General features: G+C 30.7%; 1 protein-coding gene across 2 annotated transcripts in view; it reads right to left on the bottom strand.

Moving 5' to 3' along the window:
- vg (transcription factor vestigial) overlaps positions 1–21,402 on the bottom strand; it is a 57,461-nt gene that overhangs the window by 15,097 nt on the left and 20,962 nt on the right. For both annotated transcript variants that reach the window (XM_077433024.1, XM_077433032.1), the window contains exons 3-4: positions 19,145–19,349; positions 16,373–16,567 (exon numbers count right to left, since the gene is read on the bottom strand). In XM_077433024.1, the coding sequence (XP_077289150.1) occupies positions 16,373–16,567; positions 19,145–19,349 (400 nt within the window). The remainder of the gene's footprint in view (positions 1–16,372; positions 16,568–19,144; positions 19,350–21,402) is intronic.

Genomic DNA, 21,402 nt, shown 5'->3' with positions numbered 1-21,402 from the left:
TTCGAAGTTCCCAACGAAATCCCACCCAACAATATTTACTTACATACAAAGTCTCTTTCGAAATTATATATTAGATGTGTACTTGAAACATTAACTTTAATTTTAACTAATTTTTGGAATAAAATAGGTACTATTTTAAAATACTATGTAAAATAGGTATAAATTTCATTTATTCTCGGCTTGCGAACGTATTTTGGACAACGATAATAATTTGTAAGTTATAAATTTTTGTGGAAAAGGCCCATTTTGGGACCCCCAAGATTCGGGGACCCCAATCACGCGCTTATTTTCATAATTATTTTCATAACATGTATGATAAACCGCCACTGAGTGTACTCATTATATGATATTGATAATATAGAATCATTGGTAGGATACAGTTTCATTGTACGTATTTATTTCCTACTCATTTAAAATCTGCAGAGTAAAATTAGTGAAATACGCATTCGTAAAATAAAAACACTGTTATTAGTAGTCTTCGGCGGTGAAGCGTGCTTTTGGAACAAACAATGGGAGTTTTGGGGCTAGTTTCCAGGAAAGAGGGCAGAGAGCAAAAAAAAAAGGTTCACCATAAAAATGAACAATTGTGCGCGGGGTCACGCCGAATCTTAGTTATTAGTCTGTGCTTATATTTATTATTATTATGCTTATATGTTTTGATAATTTAGCCAATGAGCGATCCTTTACAAACTGTTTGTGATAGATTGGGTTTGTCGTAAGATACTAAAATGCAAAATCGGGGAAAAAAAGTCTAATTTTGATACTACATAGGTAGGTAAATATGTATTTTTGATTATTTGAAATTTATAATGGAATGAAATTGAAATTCTTCGGTTGATTCCCATCGCGCGGACGGACATAACTAAATTACGCTATAACATTCTCATCTAATGCGACATTTCATCGCTTATCTGCGGATCACCGATCAGACAGAAGCCGTCCGAAACACCGACGACCCCCGATCGAAACTTCCTCGAAAGGAACACGTGAAGGCGTAGCACGTGTGCCACCGAATTCCACGGAGCGACACCTGTCCCTCGATCTCAAAGACGGGTCGCCATATTCTTGACGGGAGAAATTATTCAGCTCGATTCGGAATTCCGACGCGGATTCCTCACGATATCTAAATTAGAGGAAAAACGAATTTCACCGATGATAACTGCTACCCCCCGTCATCCCCCAAATGTACGGCAGGTGGAAATTCCTCAGAGCAGCGTGTTGGATACGTTCCGATCCAACTCACTAATGGGACTCCACTCGTTTATTCTATGTGTATTATAATTTTATCATGTTGGGGTGAAGGGAAATGAGATGCTTGCAAATCATTCCAAATTGCCTGATAAAACATAGATATGTGATCAACGTTTTTTTTATGTGTCAAACCCTCTGACGTCCTTTCCCATTCAACTTGAATTTGTATCAATTTCACTGATAATACATATGTACATATTTGTATATTTATATATATATATATATATATATATATATATATATATATATATATATATATATATATATATATATATATATATATATATATATATATATATATGTATGTTGCATTTAGTAAGAACCGATTATATGGCCTTGATGCTGTTTTAAAGCCGTTAAATCTATCTACATAGCATCCGTAGGCTTGTAGTTCGTATTGACTAGTCACGATTGACGCCTATCGTAAATTCGTACACGATAAAACAGCGTGTAGTTTCGATTGATCTCGATAGTAAGAAATCGATTTTATTATTTTTTTTTCCCGTTGTTGTTGATCTTGAGAATTTTAATGTGCGGAAATCGAGCGGTCAGACAGACAGTATGGCCGCGAACTCTTCTGCCCAAACGACGGATTGATTAATGGTGGCGGTTGAGGTTTCACACGGCTCGCAATTTGCATCGGAACCCTGTTTCTTCGACTTCTTCTTGGATCTCGGAGGCCTTCCGCTAACTCGGACAAAACCAAAACAAAAAACAAAGTTCGAAAGAAACGGAAAACGGATTGTAGGACTCGGCGGCGGATCTTTTATCCCCCTTCAAGCCGCTTATCTCACAATGAAAGAGAACCGACATTGTTGTCTTTTAATCGCGGGAGGAAACACTTATTGCTCGACAAGATAGTATAAAACACACTCTGTTTCCCCATAGCGCTATGCTTAAACTCAGTGACATCCCGTTAAAATAATCAATGTTTTATATCAATCACTGTCAGTGAATGTCACTAAATGCAAAATAGGAAAGCTATTTAAGTATGTGCATATATGTGCGTACTTACATACATATAGGTATAATGCGCATAAAAATGTGTCCTTTTGAATTTAAGTGATATCTACTGTTTAAGTTTAAATTAAAATGAAAAATATAAAATAAAAATTGAAAATTTTGCAACCACTCACTCTAAAGTAAATTTTATTGCGACGAGCTCCATCAACTGAATAAAACATAGGCGTATTTACTCATTTTGGACCGCCCAAATTTTCCGAAAACTCTATGAGATATGTTGAAGTGTAAAGGTGAAGTGTACATTAAATATAAATCTTAATTAAATTAAAAATTGGAACACAGCTTCTTTACAGTGTTCCTTCGACTGTATGAATTATCAGTACTTCTCAAGCTGTGATGATTGTTTTCAATTTTGTATAAATTTAAATATATTTTCATGTAATAAATGATATGCATCGAAAATGAAAGATTCAATTTGGAAAATATATATGTTACGTGAGAAAAAGCCAGTCAATTTCAATATCTGGGGATTTGAAATATTTTCTGAATATTATAGAACAATTCTTTGAAAAAAAATCAAGCTAAAAACCCAGACGTCGGCAGCCTTTTGTGGCTGCGGGTCAAAATTAACCAAAATGTGACTATTGTTTCGGGTCAGTGTGTATTATCATTTTAAAACAGTCTTTTAGTGAATAATAAGATAAATTTCATTGAGAAAATAATTAAAATATTTTGAACTTAATAAATAAAAAAGCCAAAATAAAATTCTAGTTCTAATTATTATAAAAAGAGGTTTGTAAAAAATAAACATATCTAATCGTCATGTTTTATTCATAAATTTATTTAAGTTCTCTAGTTCTAGTTCTCTTCGTTATCAATGCCTCTCCTGATTCTGAATTTGTGACGTCAACTTAGTCAAATCTGGTTAACATATAGTCACCTTAAAACGAATACAAGCGTCTGAATTGTCAATGCCTAAGTTGCTCCTGTTTACTTAAAATACTTAAAAAATATATTATTATTCGTAATATTTGTAATATTAATTATCTTATGAAAGTTCATAATGTTTATAACTCAATTTAATTTATAAGCAATTATTTTTTTTCATAATATAATATGGATGTATATTTACAATTTGTTTTTCGATAAAAAAATCTTAAATTTAAACTCTCGATTTTCTGAAACCAGTGAAAGCCGGTCAAATGGTTTTTTATTTGTAAAAAAAACTGAAAACCAAATAACTGGTCGGGCAGAACTTTAGCTTTAACTTTAGCTTCATTATAGAAAGGTTCATAATTTGAATTCGAAATAACATTATTTTTATTTTTGAAAAATTCGGACCATTGTGTTATTACAGTAAGTTCTATTGCACCACAATAGTCTATGAAAATAGATACCTATATGAAAATGATGTAATGAATACATTGGAAAAAACTTTATGATTTATCTACTGACAATTCAAACATTACTTTGGAAATATTATTGTAATCGATTTCAGATCAATTCACAATTTTTCAATTTTCCCATTGAGTGTACACTTTTTTGTGCAACAGGATTTTTGTACATTGTTACGTTAACTTTACTGACTTTAAAATGAGTCGATGTTGCATTTGTTAACATTTACCTACCACTTCGATTGCCGCCAAAATGTTTCGAAAGAGATCATTATTGTGTGGACGGATGTACATGGGATGCCTTTTGCCGGATTCCACCGGTGACTTATGGCCTTGTTTCGCTTCGTCTCGGTCTATTTTTACCCTGGGACTTCTTCGCCCTGTGTCTCCGAGGATTCCTGAGGCTCCCAGGGACCTCTGCGAGAGCGGCACCCGTGTGAGAAAAGTTTCGGAAAGAGCGGAATAAGCATATTTACACGGCGATCAGATAACTAAATCACTTGATTACACCAGACAGGTATGCTGGTCCTGCCGTTCGACACACACTCACTAAACACTTAAATACATATATCGGTATATGTATGTACGTATGTAAATACACACATATGTACATAGCATGCATTATATAATTGTACACTATTTAATTATGAAAACCTATGGAAATGTTCAATATTTTCACTGATTTATTTTTATTTTTTTTAGAATAACGGATTACTTTATGGTTATTAACTTATTAAAGTATCGCAGCCTTTAGTATATTTTCGATATAAAGATTTAGTTTTCAATGGCGTTTAATATACACAATTAATATATTTTTCAATCAATGTTATGTCATTTATTTGTTTTAAAACGAATTGTTCAAGTACATATGTATATGTAACTACTGACGAAAGGTTTTTTTTCCCGCAAAGTGATTTTTTTTTATATTTTAATATTTATCATCTTCGCATTGATTTGTGCGGCTACGCCGATCTAAATGGTCCAGTGCAGCAGTGTGCAGTACGAAAAATGAGTTTCGTTTCCCGATAAATCTCTGAGGTCGGTGCCGTTTTGTTTTGTCATTACTATATGACGCGCGCACAAACTCGCTCGCCTCGGCTGTCGGATAAACGCTACATAAATTCTCACTTAAACATTCTCTTTGTAATGCTACCGACCGACGGATATTAAATAATTAATTGCGCGACTTATTTTAGTGCCGCCACTGCGCGCCCTGGCCACAAAGAATTCGACGAAAGCGCGCTGATGCTGGACACCGGCGTTATCTATCCGATGCGTAGATATATCTATATGTATATACATACATTTAATAGGTGGGTATATTTAGCATTACGGAACCGTTCAATGGCGGTCATCGATATAATTTACACTTGGATATAAAAATCTTATTGCACATAAATACTGCTATCGATCGAGCGAATGGTAAAAAGAGCGGCGGTACGCGCAGATTGACAAAAACGAATTTGCCGAAACTATGAGCATAAATTAGCCAAGAATATTCAATATAAATAAATACCTGTTTCACCACAGTCATTGTCTTCATTAATAGGTCGTTTGTTACTCACTCGAAGTCACCGAGCGTATTTCTAGAACGAGTGCCATTTATTAAGTGCTTCGCTCAATCTGTATAGGAAGCTGCGTTGACATCTATTTTCGCCCACCCATCCTGTTCGTAATTCCTATTAATTATGACTTTAACTATGTTTATATAAAACAGGATTTTTCATGTATGAATATACCTTATATGTACATGTAAAGGTATTTGATGGTTTATAGATGGAGGTCTCTGTATCAATTCCCACGCTAATGAAATGATCTTTTCGTTTGGGGGTTTCTATTTTTTTTATTGTTTGATGTCGCATTGTCATATAGTCTTGAGCCCTAATTTCGATCTTTCGAGAACAATCAATTTTACTAGTCAATACAAAACTGCATTCGTCATCCCTGTCTGATCCCAATTTATTGTTGTGTAGACATATGATAATTTATCACGAATATGGGTAGCCATCTTGATTTAGCCAATTTTTAAAGATCAATAAACTTTTAATTTTTATTTTGGCCGTGTATGCCTTTATGTGCCTATAATGTGCAAAATATTCTTAGAGAGTGAGGGAGATAGTTGCTTTATCATTTGATCATAGATTGGATGCCATATTTGATTTTTTAATCGATTGGGAATATTTATTTTTGGATAATTAAATCTGCTTAATTAATCTACCTTCATTTGATTGGTCGTTAGTGAATCACATATTGCGGATTATTTTAATTTTATTATTGTATAAATTAATTCATATAGAAAATTCATTTTCAAACAAACTTTTCAGATTCAACACAACAGAGCTTTTTTTTTAAAATAGGTACATGTGTATTAATGACATTTTTCATATAAAAAGTTAAAGTGCAATGTTAAATGTTTCTTAAATTACAATATTGAGATTTGTTTATCCAAAATAAAGTATCCACAATTTATTTCGAAACTTCTTGCATACAATTACATATATGTACATACATACATATGTGGATATTAGAACAATTTCCTGGTTTGAAATCATTTTTCATAATAATCTTTTATGAATTGACTATTTATTTTTGTAATTAGGTATACTATGTACGTTATAATACCTAATCAGTTGATTATATATTTTTTGATGATTTTGTGAATACTTTTATGATGTAGACGATTAGTCCATTTAACCGCTTTGATAACGTAACGATAATCGCAACGACCACTTTCACACCGTTCGGACTTTGTTGCTCAGGTCGACTGGTTTCCCTTTGAATTATCGTCATCAATGGCGCATCATCATCAAAAGCTCTCGTCGAGAGATAAAAACGAGCTGGAAACTCGGTGTCGGAAGGAAAAAAGGGCGGCCAGTTTTGACGGCAGCCGACTCTTTTTTCCTCACTCCTTTCTACATTCGTTCCCGAGAAACGTGGTCGGCGATGCTCATTTGATACCTTCAAATTTATGTGGGTAACCACTAGCCAGCCGCTGAGGACTACCAGGATTGATTTGTGATCTCCCATACGAATAAATTCCGTTTCGAAATTATCCTTGTGACCTTAGTCGAATTTAATGAAGTTTTAAATTGGCTTCTTGCGCGCGCGCTACTTGAATTATTTATTGCTTCGGTTACGGCTTCGCAAGACTCCGAACTGTACCGAACGGATGACGTATTCAAGCAGGTATCCATGGGATGCGACACGTCGACAGGACTAATTTATTCGGTGTACAATTAATGTAAGCGCTTAAGGGAGCAGGGTCCTCCAAAGGTCCACGTCGAGTCGGGCCACTTTATTGCCCTGGCATTAGAGATACCTACACAAAATCGTCCTATCTGAGCGACGATCGTGTAATAGGAGATTTGACCCTTTTCCACGGCTACCTTTATCTGTGGGTATTCTCAAAATGAATAATATATTATGCAAACTATGGGAAATTCACGACTGACTGTAATTTCGGTTAAGAAGTTTGATAGCATTTTTTAATAGATACCTAATCGGTTTAACAGGAGATCCAATTAGATGTACAAGGACATTTTTGATATTTCTAGTATGTAAATATTCAGAAATTTATCGTAGTAAAATAATGCTCTATCTATAGAATAGTAAATATGTATTATTGACTAACCATCTCTGTAATTTTTAATTGCAACCTATTCGAATTGGTTTATTTTTCTATCTAATGCCTTGTAATTATGTATGTGTAACTCAAATGTCGATTCGAGGGAGATTCCACACGCAAATTTCAGAAGATTTTTACGGTCGAAAGAGATTGATTTAGAATCGTTCACGTATACAAGAGTATATTTTATATATATACACATTCATATAATACATATGTATGTACCAGTGTTAAAATGTTAGCATTCCGATCGCATTTTAAACGCGCGTATGGCACGCGGTCACATTATGAATGTGACGCGCGCGTTGCATATTATGATATGCGAAACGCGAAACATGCCGTTGCGCTCCACACTTAATTTGATTGTTTTTTTAATTATTCATTTTGTTTTCGAACGTTTTGGGAAGCGCATATGAGTGTGAAATTGTCAGCGAATTCCACTGAAATATTCGGATTTATATTTTGACTGGAAGTTTCGCATCGATAGCCGGTAGGTGTTAATCGTTTTGATGTAGATTTTTTTTAAATATTGAAACAAAAAAGGGTATGTTTGTATTGTATTTATTCTTCTTGTTTCCCTTTGAATAAAATTTATTCGATCGGTTGGATGGCTACATCTCTTTCGAAACGCGGGGTTAAGCCCTAACAAGCCCTTTCGGGTGTAAATGGTGGAAGCCCACCTCCTCCAAGTTCGCAACTGTTCACTTTGAGTGCATACTGCTCGTAAAGTACAACCGACTGCACAATACAATCTACTTGTGATATCTGTGGGTATGTGCATAATCAACCTATAGTGGTAGCAACCACTTAATACTACATTGTATTCTGTGGATGTACTTGGATTTTGATTAAATTATATTTTCTATAATAACAATGTTAAATAAGCACTAATTCATATATGATAGTTTACTGTCGGCTATTTACAATATGATTGAAACTGATTTTGCATTGCAAAATTAACTCATTATTTGCATTAATTAACTGAAATCTGCGTTATTTTTGCATTGAATGAAGATGTTTATATTACGGTATCTATTAAAATTTGAATCGATGGCTTTTTGCATTTTAGATGTGTTGTTTATTCGAAAAATGTCAAAGCAAATATTGCAAAAAAGTATCATCGTGTGTTTGAGCATTTTACGCGAAGTATTTAGAACTTGAAAAGTGGTTCGAAAATGTAAAACATTTCGCGAGCGCAATATTTAAGATTTCTTCTTGACAAATAAACAGAAGTACTAGAGACGAGCACGTAGCACTGTGGAGATTTATCGCATCTTATTTGGCAAGAATTTCTCATCATTTTGCAATTCATCGGATGCTCTCTTTCTCCCCTTTTTCTCCTTTTCTCTTCGGGTGGAAAACGTTTTTCTTTTTCGTGGTAGCAACCTACACGAAAGAATTAAATCCAGAAAACGGGAACAAAGGCATTAATATCCCCCTTATAATGTTCCAACCTTTAAATACGTTTCAGCGCATCCGTTGAAACATTTAATTAAAATGATTACGCTGAATGCAGTGGAAACGTAACTGACAAAATTAATTTGTACGCTCCGTATATGGAAAAGTACACCTCAATCATAACTTTCATTTGATTGCATATGTTTATGTAGGTATGTACCTACATATGTATGTATATATATAATAGGATTTAGTACTGTAATATGTACTACAATGTTCTAAATTTTTCAAATAAATGATATACCTACCTATACATATTTAGGTAATGTAACTGACATGATATAATATGTAGTTTAAAAATAAATATATTGTTGAAAAATAAATTTAACAATATATTTTTTGGTTTCAGTTTGCGTTCTCTGCTCTCCAATATAAGCTCTCTCTGTTCGCCAAGATTTGACAAGCGCAAACAAGAGGTGGATAGATATTTATTTTTTTGCGACATATGTCAAATCTGTTGTGTAAAAGATGTTGTGGCAGGTTAAGCCGCAGCCATAGTGCACCGCAGTGTTTACAGATTCTCTCGCACGCGTATATAACCGCGGCAAACGGCCATAAAACATTTTTAATGAGACATTTTGAGTACGGCCGCAGTCCAACTAGACAAAATTATAGTCTTCAGCTAATCCCTAGCTAAGAGACTTTTCATCAGCGTTGTTGTTCTGATATCTAAATACAAAGATATTGTTGGCGCACTCGAGAAAAAACGACGTTGTTCATTTAAATCATAGCTACTTTTTTCCACGTCGTTCGGAAAAGCGCACTACTAATGATTCTACTAAATTGGCGGCTCGGCTTCTTTGTGTGAAACGTTTTAATTGAATTACATATATCCAATACTAAGAAGAAACCAATGTTGAATAAATACGCAATACGAATGCAGTTTCGTGAGAGAATTTTCATACTGACAAAAAAAATTGAAATCCAATAACAACGAGTATTTCACTCACTGAGCAATTAATGTTAATTTAAATATAGACATCAAGCGCCCGAGAGTAGGTTATATTCTTAGAATTAAGTTGTCGCATCTTCTAATTTCGTTGTTTCGTGAGATACAAGTGACATCTTTTAGATGACTTGTATACGGAATATATTTCATATGATTTATTTGGGCTATATGTCTGTTAGTATCGCGTTACTCGAGGGTTGGTTGCCTTAGTTAACATTCGTGTTAAATGAAGCTAGCAACCGGTGTGAGTTATGCGAGGATGTCACTAGAAACGATATGGGTGTGAAGAGGTTGAGGCTTAAAAATCAAAATGGTGTCAACAATATGATATCTGCACATCTGTTGTAATTGGAACTATTTTATTTTATATGCCAAGACGGCTCGAAATGTACATACATATATTGTAACTATGTATTATAATTATATTATATTATGTTTGGAAGCTATCCACACTGTAGGTAGGTACCTAGCTTGATGTGAAGTCATAATGTATTGGCAATCCCAAATGCCATATGAGATTGATAAGAGTTAATTCAAGATGGCGCGGGCCAAGATGGCGGACTGCTTGATCGGAATCGGCTGTTAGGTAATTCGACGACACTATTGTGCGATTCGTAAATTGTTCGTGTTTCTCAACAAGATGTGCTAGTTCGGGTCGATTCAACATTCAACAGATCTTGAATTGAATGCTCGACGACATGCCAAAGTTGCATTCAGCACGTTTGGCATGATGTGCATTCTTTGTGTATCCTTAAATAATGGACGAAAGCTCAAGGCGTTATTGCAAGTTTCAACAATTTATCGTATGTCAATGTATTACATTTATTATACAAATGGTTACTTGTATGAAATCAAATTTTAATATGTAGATATGTATGTATAACCAGGCAAAATGCCTATTCTTAATATTGTATATAAAGAACTTACAATATGTATATGATAGAGTAGAATACATCAAGCCAGGGCTGGCAAATCTATGACACGCGTGCCAGAGGTGGCACGTTTGAAAATTTCGATGGCACGCGAACGATTTAACATTTTTTTTTCCATTGGAGTACAAAACCAAATTGTTATTATCTAATTACTAAACTAGTAAAACTACACGCACAAACTTAATACCTCAATTTTTGAACTAGCAACACTGCTCGTAATATGAATGGAGAGTAAAATGGTTTTATTAGTTTGTTTACTGATCGTGTTGGATACTCACTTCTGGGTTTTTTTATTTCAGTATACATCAGCAAGTTTTAAGCGCAAAGAACGGTTTCAAGTCACTGGAAGATATTATGATCCTTGGGACAAAAATGGTAAATCTTATATCCGTCCATAAATTAAAGAACAGATAATTTTCACATTTACTAAAAGAAGTAAATTCGATGTGCGATGGTTTAATTATGCACAGCAATGTACGATGGTTAAAGTCCTGGAAAAGTTCTTCAAAGATTTGTCGATTATATTGATGAAATCAGGCTTTTTTTAATAAATTAAATGAAAGGTAATTAAAAATTGTAATAAATGTTTTTTTTCCATTTTATGTCTATTTAAACGAATTGAATATTTAAAAAAATGCAAGGTATTAAATAAAGTAATAATCAGGATATTCAATTTCATAAAACCATTTGAAGCAAAATTAAACATATTTGATCGTGATGTACATATGTATCATAAATGTGTAGTAACCAAATCATTTCAAATATTTTCGGAATACAAAAATAATTTGAAAAAACATCAAAAATTTATTTAGGTCGAGACGTTATTTCGTTTGATATTCGCAATTTAGAGATTTTTGAGTGGCTGAACTTGGACAATATAGAAATGCAATTTATTGATTTCTAAATCAGTTCTATCTGAAAATAAAAGTTTTTTCGATTTAAGAAATTAAATGGAAATAATTGAAAATGATCGATTATCGAACGTAATAAAAAAAATGCAGAAGAATAAATACCAAAAACTTGGAATAGCATTCCAAGTTTTTGAAGAAACTTTTTACTTTTTTGAAAAACTAGCGAAAGCAATACTAATAATTTTCTGTTCTACGCATTATACGTCATTATTTTCCAAAAAGAACTTAAAAAGCTCAGACATTCATTGACTCACGAATCTAGTTGGACATGTACATATGTATATTGTTGAAAGTAAATAAAAAAATTTAAATTAAAAAAGAATTGGGTCCAAATAAACAGCAAAAAAGATCTCAATAAATAATTCTTTTCTATTTTTATGTTCCTATTTGTATTTTAATTCTATTTTTTACTATCACGATAAAATTTGAAGTTTTGTTGTAATTTTTTTTTAATCCTTTTTGTATATTACGTATTCATGCGTACTATTATATATTTTTTCATTAAACTTTATAAATTTGTAAAAAATTTTTAAGAAATTTTTATTAAAAATTTTTAAGAAATTTTTATTAAAAATTTATTGGCACGCCTGACATTTAGTAAATAAATATTCAAGCGATCGTAAAAAGGTTCGCAACCCCTGCATTAAGCTATTAGAAATTCACTAACACTTATATAATAAGCAATGAAAAGCCCACATACATAAATATGTATGTATGTATGTATGTACATATGTATCTACATATGTAGTATAATTATCAGTCAAATTACTGTTTTAATTCTGTCGTCTTAAACGGCGATTAACGATCATTTGAGTAGACAAATGAACGCGTATATGACACGCTCGCAATGTGCATTCGTTGCATATGCACCAGCGAATGCAACAGGAGCATCATAAAGCCGCGTTTACACCGCGTCGCGGCTAATGGTCAAACCGACGCTCATTATGCGAATTCCGCGAGAGCATTAGTGTTGGCTGCCAAATTGGCGGTTTTATTAGTAAATTAAGACAAAAGACCATCGCGGGCATCTCTACTTACGACTAGAGATGCATTTACATACAACGAGACCAAAATAAATTGTTGCCTGCATAACGAGAGGTGTTAATAGCTAAGCGCGCTGCACTCATTCAACACGATTATAAATCACATACTTGCCATATTTTAATCTCTATAAATTACATACTATATGATTATTTGAGTATTTAACCACTAAAATATTTATACAAAGAAAGGAAAACGTTTTGAATTCACATATCGAAATGCAAGTACTTGCGCATGCAAATATTGTTACATTTAATTGATCGCGTTCGTGTATAGAACATTATGTGATGGGGTACACGTGTTTACAATATAATTAAAATGGCCGATCGCACGCCAATTGTACATTTAGACAAACCATGCAAATGCGGTAATATCACATACGAATTTATGCAAAGTTTTATGATTTTCTGCAAGTTAAGAAATCGCATAGCAGTATAAACTGGTTTCGTTAAATTTTAAACGAACGGAAGTACATAGTGTGTTTAATATAATAAATAATAAATTTAAATCACATGTAAACATTTACACGGTTAATTGAAGATACCTACTGTAAACGGTCTTCGTGCGTAATAAATTGCAATGTTGATTTATTATGATCGAGTGTGAAATATTATATTATATATTATATATATCATATATATAACGACGGTAATCTGTGTGTGTGTGGGTGTGTGTGTGTGTCCTAACTCTCGCCGAACATAATGAACGAATCGATAAAAATCGATTAATTCATTTTTCGACGAGACGACTTTGTCGCGACTCGAACCGATCACCCCAAATAGCCTGAATATGGGTCTAAATGAGCTAATGGTCTCGGACATCGTGCCAAATCCAATTTTTCATTTCGCCTTTTTTTTTTAAACATTAATTGAAATATTCCTTCTCGCCATATAAAAATACGTAATTTTAATAATTTCATTTAGCGAAGTTTTGAACCATTTTTTTTTCTTTTCATATAAAACAATTAAATATATATTTTTAATTGAAATTATTGAAATTGAAATTGAAATTAATTTATATTTTAGCGATATTTGAAAAAATAAAATCAATTCCAGGACGCCGACTCGAACCTACCCCCATCGCGCCCAGATCAATATACACTGACCAGTACACCATGATACGGATATAAAGGCTGCTCTAAATAACGTTAATATTCAATAATCGTACAGAACGTATGGACAACCAATCAAAACGGAGTCATATCTTCGGTAGTTGTCGGGAGAAGTCGGGTGTCATGGATCGAGTGAATCGATTTCGATTTGCAGTATCGCTCGGGGCGATATCTAATAATAATAGAAAAAAATAGGAAGTCTTTAAATAAATAATTGAAAACTCTCCATGGGAGTCTGCGTATTTTTAAGAATTGAAAATTATTACAAATAAAGAATTGAAAACTATCTATGAGAGTCTACGAAAATAACGGTTCCGGTTCCGGATTTTTTTTTTTAGTTTTATACGAGTATATAATAATTTTATACCAATGCGATGATGTTTCATCGGGCTATTCACTAGTATATATATATATATATATATATATATATATATATATATATATATATATATATATATATATATATATATATATATATATATATATATATATATATATATATATATATATATATATATATATATATATATATATATATATATATATATATATATATATATATATATATATATATATATATATATATATATATATATATATATATATATATATATATATATATATATATATATATATATATATATATATATATATATATATATATATATATATATATATATATATATATATATATATATATATATATATATATATATATATATATATATATATATATATATATATATATATATATATATATATATATATATATATATATATATATATATATATATATATATATATATATATATATATATATATATATATATATATATATATATATATATATATATATATATATATATATATATATATATATATATATATATATATATATATATATATATATATATATATATATATATATATATATATATATATATATATATATATATATATATATATATATATATATATATATATATATATATATATATATATATATATATATATATATATATATATATATATATATATATATATATATATATATATATATATATATATATATATATATATATATATATATATATATATATATATATATATATATATATATATATATATATATATATATATATATATATATATATATATATATATATATATATATATATATATATATATATATATATATATATATATATATATATATATATATATATATATATATATATATATATATATATATATATATATATATATATATATATATATATATATATATATATATATATATATATATATATATATATATATATATATATATATATATATATATATATATATATATATATATATATATATATATATATATATATATATATATATATATATATATATATATATATATATATATATATATATATATATATATATATATATATATATATATATATATATATATATATATATATATATATATATATATATATATATATATATATATATATATATATATATATATATATATATATATATATATATATATATATATATATATATATATATATATATATATATATATATATATATATATATATATATATATATATATATATATATATATATATATATATATATATATATATATATATATATATATATATATATATATATATATATATATATATATATATATATATATATATATATATATATATATATATATATATATATATATATATATATATATATATATATATATATATATATATATATATATATATATATATATATATATATATATATATATATATATATAAAGACGCTAATCAGTGTGTGCCTAAACTTTGTATAAATTCATTCGTCGCGGTGTCGAACCCGTGAACCCGCAAACACAAATATCCTCTTATAGGTATATCTGGGTTCGGTGAGCTAACCAATTAAACCATCGTCCAATTTTGAAATAGTCCTTTTTTTAAACATTCATTGAAATTTTCGTTCTCTCTATATAATAAAGCGTTCTAAATTTAATATATATGTAATTTATAATATTCAAGGTTGCAATGTCAATGACTGGGGTTTGAAATTTCAACGGGCATAATGCTAGTATTAAATATTCGCACTCGGTTGATTCTGAAATTCTGTCGGTCAATATAGAAATATTCGAAGAATAGAAAGAACCGTTTAATTTTTTTTTAATTCATAAACACAAAGAAGTTTAAGAGAGTTTTCTGTTAATTAACCGAAACATTTTCCATTTGCGATTCACTGGGACTAATTTAATAAGATAAGCCCAGTGTAAGGGAAATTCGTTAATTCAGTCCTGCGGGAAGCCTCGTCTTGAGGGGGTGAGCAAGGGTAAGAAAGGGTTGTTAGATAGGGGCTTGACAGTACCCAAAATGTAATTAAATTCTCGATTGCCATACGTATAATTAAATTAGATTTGGATCAATTAAGCGGATGAGAATCGAACTTCCATGCTTACATATGTATACTCTATATGTACATATACCCTGACCATCTATGAAAGTTTCGCGTATTTGATTTTAGCGATACCCCAAGCAGTTTCTTTTATACCATTAATTATACATAAATAGTCCGGAAAAATATCAAATATATAAATGATCTATGTTTCGTATGACTTGAGGTTCATATGTATTAATTTGAATTGATTTCGGGTGAATAAATGTATAATTTCTTATACATATTCATGGCATTGATTTGTAATTACCTTTGGTTGAGGCAGAGCCAGACTTGTCACAGCCAAGGGCCCGGGTAAAGTGCTCGTCAACGACGGCGGCCACATCTCCCGAGTAGTGGGTAAATACCACGCAATTGGCGGACACATATTGGGCTCGGGAGCCGCCGCCACCACCCCCGCCTGCACCACAGCTACCATCGTCTTCATCTTCTTCTGCACCACCAGCTGAAAATGTAATTTTTTATTTATAATTGTGTATCAAAATTGTACGGGATATTCATAAAGTATGTATACATATGTACTATTTCACAATGCTCATCAGATTTAAACGACAAAAAGTCCAAAATTGCGTCAAAATCCAAACAAATAAATATATCTATGTGATGTACATGTACATGTACGCAGAGAACACATTACATACATATTTAGAAATGATCGATCGATTAATGATACTTTTTACTTTCCCACTAATATTGTCTTTTTTTCCTTCAATTTAAATCGATATTCATAATTAAATAAATAGAGTAAATGGAAGACTTATGTCGACAGAACTGAATTCTTCGTGCGGGGTTTCCATCTATCAAATACTGCACACCTGTGCCGTAATAACGATATTTCCCTTTTTACATCTGGGGAAGAGCCAACGAAGCTCTTGAGCTTCTTTACACGAAAAAATAATTACAAAATGAGAGTTAATCAGAAAAATATAAAAATCTTTTCAAACCACGAAGAAAGAGATAAAACTCAAAATTACCGCCACGGAAGTGAGACGAAGTACTTCAGCGTGCATTAGATATTGGCATTTGAGCATAAACAACAGATAACTTTAAGAACATTTTTGTTTTATTTGACATTAGAAGTGAAAATTAAAGTCGTTTGTGAATGGCGACCTTTGTTCGGCGCGCTCCTTCAATTAGGTTTTTCCACCCAAATTCTGTTAATTGGCAAGACATCTGTATAAGTAAATTAGTTTTATTTTTATACAATAAATATTAGTTTTTTCCTACTTAAAAAAATTTTGAAAACTTATTGTGCCTGTAATATTTTTTTTTTGTTGACAGAGATCATTTTCTTTGTTTTTATTTCATTAAATAAAAATTAGAAAAACAAAAAAAAAATAATTGACTAGCTAGCATACCACTTTTAACTTGGGCCGTATAGCAATTAACTGTGAGATTTTGGTGTTTTTACTAAAAATCTTTAAAAATGAAATAAAAAAAAAACCACAAGACTTTGTAGTAAAGTATGTATGTGTGGCTCAAAATTATTGAAATTATATGAGTTATCAACCCTTTGCACTTAGCTTCATAACACCTTGTACTACATATACACTAACAAAAATACATTTATATATACATAATTATAAAAAAAAACCATTGACATTATAATAATAGTAGATAAAATAATATAATATCGAATAATAAAATACAAAGTAAGAAATGTATTGCATCTACAGTCAGCAGTGTCACCAACAACAAAACGAATTAATGAGAAGTTTCTCCGAAGTTCAAGGGAATAATATCCAAGCATGCCCTAAAGGAAAGGAGTGTGGTAGAGATGTGGGCAATACTCTTACTCTTTCGTATATAGGAAACGAAGAAATGCTTTTTACACATTCTCAATCAATAGAGAGTAATTTGCTTCATGCGGATTCCACACAATCGTATTATACTCCAGCTTGCTTCTCACAAGCGAGTTGAAAATCAAGTGAGAAGACAAAGGGTTGGAGAATAACCTAGCATATCTCAAGACAAATTCGAGTCGACGAAAGGAAACGCCAGCGACTGTCTTGATGTGATTCTAAAAGGTTAGTTGAGAATCAAAAGTGATACCCGACCATAGATTTCAAACGCTTCAACGAGACGGATCCAATGGAATATCCGTGACACTAGAGAAAATGTGCTCATCCATAGCTCACAATTGCACATTTATCAATCTTAAGTTCTAAATGTTAAATAGAACTGAAGACAGAACTAAGACAGCGTAAATATCAGCCTGAGGAAGAGAGGCTTGACAGAAAAGAATAATTTCACGTCACCAGCAAACAAGACACATGATGCATTGTGGATAAAACTATATACATACATATACATATGTATATGTATGTAAAAGAGAAATTTCGTTGTAGTGTTTGATTCCTATATATTTTAATCCAGCCTAATAGAATAAGTAAAATATGTCTTCTTGAGATAAAAAGTAATGTACACGTTTCAAAATTTTATGTCATAGTATTGTGCTTAACACATTGTAGAAAAATTATGGGCTTGTTTGCAAATTGTAATATTGGCATTATCAAATTTAATTTCTGCAGTGTACTTGTATTCATAATTGACATAAATGTATACAAAACGTTCGACATGTGCACGTTATCTATATGTATGGCCGATGACAATAATTAAATGAAATTAACTGTAATTAACACTCATAGTTATCGTTGTAAAAATAAATAAAAGTATACTGCATGATATTCAGTGTACATATTTTCGTATTTCAATATCGCTTATATGACAAAGTTGACATGATACTAAATAGTACATTTACGTTGCATGTAACAAGTACCTAAAGTTAAATTATATTTGTAATTAATTATCATTTTACCATTTTAAGAGTCAATGAAGTTTAGCAATATAACCACCACCAGCTTGAGTCCACCCTCGCCTTCACGAATATAGCCTGAAAGATCTTTACATTGGAGAACGAGACGGTTTTTAACCGATTTTGCAAAATATCAACCGCGATTTTGAAAAGACAATATAATAAATTAAATATGATTTTTTTATTATAAATTACGTATTTAAATACCTTCGGCACTCGTTCGCCCGTGTAACGAGAGGTCCTCTTCCTTTGCTCTCAAACGGTGGTGCGGCCTCGGAGGACTCGCAGCCGGAGAAGCACCCCCTCCGGAACTGACCGATCCTCCCGATCCGCCACCCCCCGTGCCCGCACCCGCACCCCCTGACGTCCCGTAAACATCCTGAGGTAGCGGTTGTGTAGATTGTACATTGAACTGAAAAAAAAATAATGGTAACATTAAGTTCTCAAACATTGCTGTTGGTAATATAACTATTCAGAAATTAAATTTACTTCTTTGTAATTTTGTTAAATGAAAAGATTGCCGAATTTCCGATAGAACGTTTAGCTGTATTGCGAACGTTATCGTGCTTGAAAGCATTAAAGTCAAATATTTACATCTTAAGTGTAAATCAGCAACGTTTTCTGGAATTTATGCGTTTTTTAAATTAAGTCATTTATTTTTGGAATTTGAATAAGTTTTCGTAAATAAAATTTTTAGTTTGCTCTATAAAAATATTTGCTCGCAATTCAAAAGCGACATTTAAAATTTTAATATCGGATACTTAGCATGATCGCTTAGTATGAAAATTTTTCTGCAGGGATTATTTTTTATGTATGTAATTCAAAACAACTGCATTTTTATTCTCGATTTTACGTATAAATTTACTATAATGCTTTCTTGAGTTTCGTTTTTATCAAAATACAACATCTAAATTCTACGTGTATAAGTACATAGTGTTTCTGTTCGAGAATATGTATCTCGAGAAAAAAATTATTTATTTTTCTCGCTTTTTGAGAAATTATACAATTTTTCGAAAATTCCCTAAAAATTTTATATTAGAAAAATATGTATGTATGTATGTAAAAGAAATTGAAACAAAAAGCTATCACCGATTTCAAACTGCAAAACAAGATGGAATATCTACTTATGTACATATATGGAAAAAATGATAGAACAATTTTTGAGAGTCAATCAAAAAGGCGTTAATTATTCATTTAAATATCGATATTATGTATGTATAGATAATAAAGAATTTTTTGAGACCGCTTAACTATTAATTAACGGGAGTATCGAAACCCATTAGATATATGTAATAACTAGAGCCCGGATAAACAAGGTGCCATTTATTGTTCAAATGTTGTAAATGCATTGTTAAAGGTTTGCCGAACCTTTTTTACAAAGCATTTACAACAATTGAACAATAAGCGGCACCTTGGCTATCCGTACTCTAGTAATAACTGACGAATCTTTGAGCAGAGAAGATTTTACTCTGCTACATTCAAAAAGAGCACTGATTCTTATTTAGAAATTTAAAGAAAATCAATATTCAATAAAAAAAAATAAGTTCGAAGCTTCTTTTTGAAATAAAAAATAAAATAAGCGAAAGAAGAAACATTAAAATTATATCAAATTTTATCGTTTCTTAAAAAATTATGATAAATTTCTTAAGTATCATAGTGTACATAAGTGAACTTAAAAACTATTAAACTATTTTCAACTTATTTTTAAAAATAATTCACAATAATTTATAATTTTTAAAAATAAGAATTAAAAAATAAGCGAATTTCTTGAGAATTTTTTAGAGATGAAGCGAGAATTCTTTGAAAAATGTCGAGGAAACAGAAACACTAGTATGTATATATAAATACTAATTTGCGTGCTACTACATATATATTTTAATTACAAAGTTGACACTTGAAGTTGCAGTGGTTTCACTCGTAAAAGATGGCCGTTTTAATTTCCCGAGAGCGGCAAGTCAAAATTTCCGGGAAAAACACTTGGGAAAGTTGTTTCTGCTACTCCGGTCATTTTTTCCTTGCAATCTCGTTCATTATATTATATTTACGTAAGATCTTCAATCGTTCATATCCATTTTTTAGAATCGATTTATAAGGGATTGGCAAGCTTTTTCAATTTTTCTTTGAATTTTCTATTTTTGCAGTTGAAACGCGAACAGCTTTTTTTAATTCCTTGTTTTATTCTACATAAATATATCGCTTTTTATAAGCATAGTAAAAAAGCTTCGCGCGCTCACGTCCCGTATACTAATTAGCAATAATGATACAAACATCAGAAATAAAATTGAAAAACATTACAATAATAATAGAAGTTTTTGCTCGGAAATGAATGCCTGAGATTATGATAATGAATTCATATTGTGTTCACACATGCACATATTGTGAGCGCATGCGCGATTCGCGAAAGTATCCGTGCAATACGTGCCTCGAGGTGGATGCTATGTCTCGCTCACACTTACGTAAATCGT

Source organism: Arctopsyche grandis, chromosome 1 (genome assembly GCF_051622035.1).
Source record: "Arctopsyche grandis isolate Sample6627 chromosome 1, ASM5162203v2, whole genome shotgun sequence".
NCBI lineage: Eukaryota > Metazoa > Arthropoda > Insecta > Trichoptera > Hydropsychidae > Arctopsyche > Arctopsyche grandis.
Note: the sequence above shows the minus strand (reverse complement) of the source record. Positions and strands in the feature narration are given on the sequence as shown.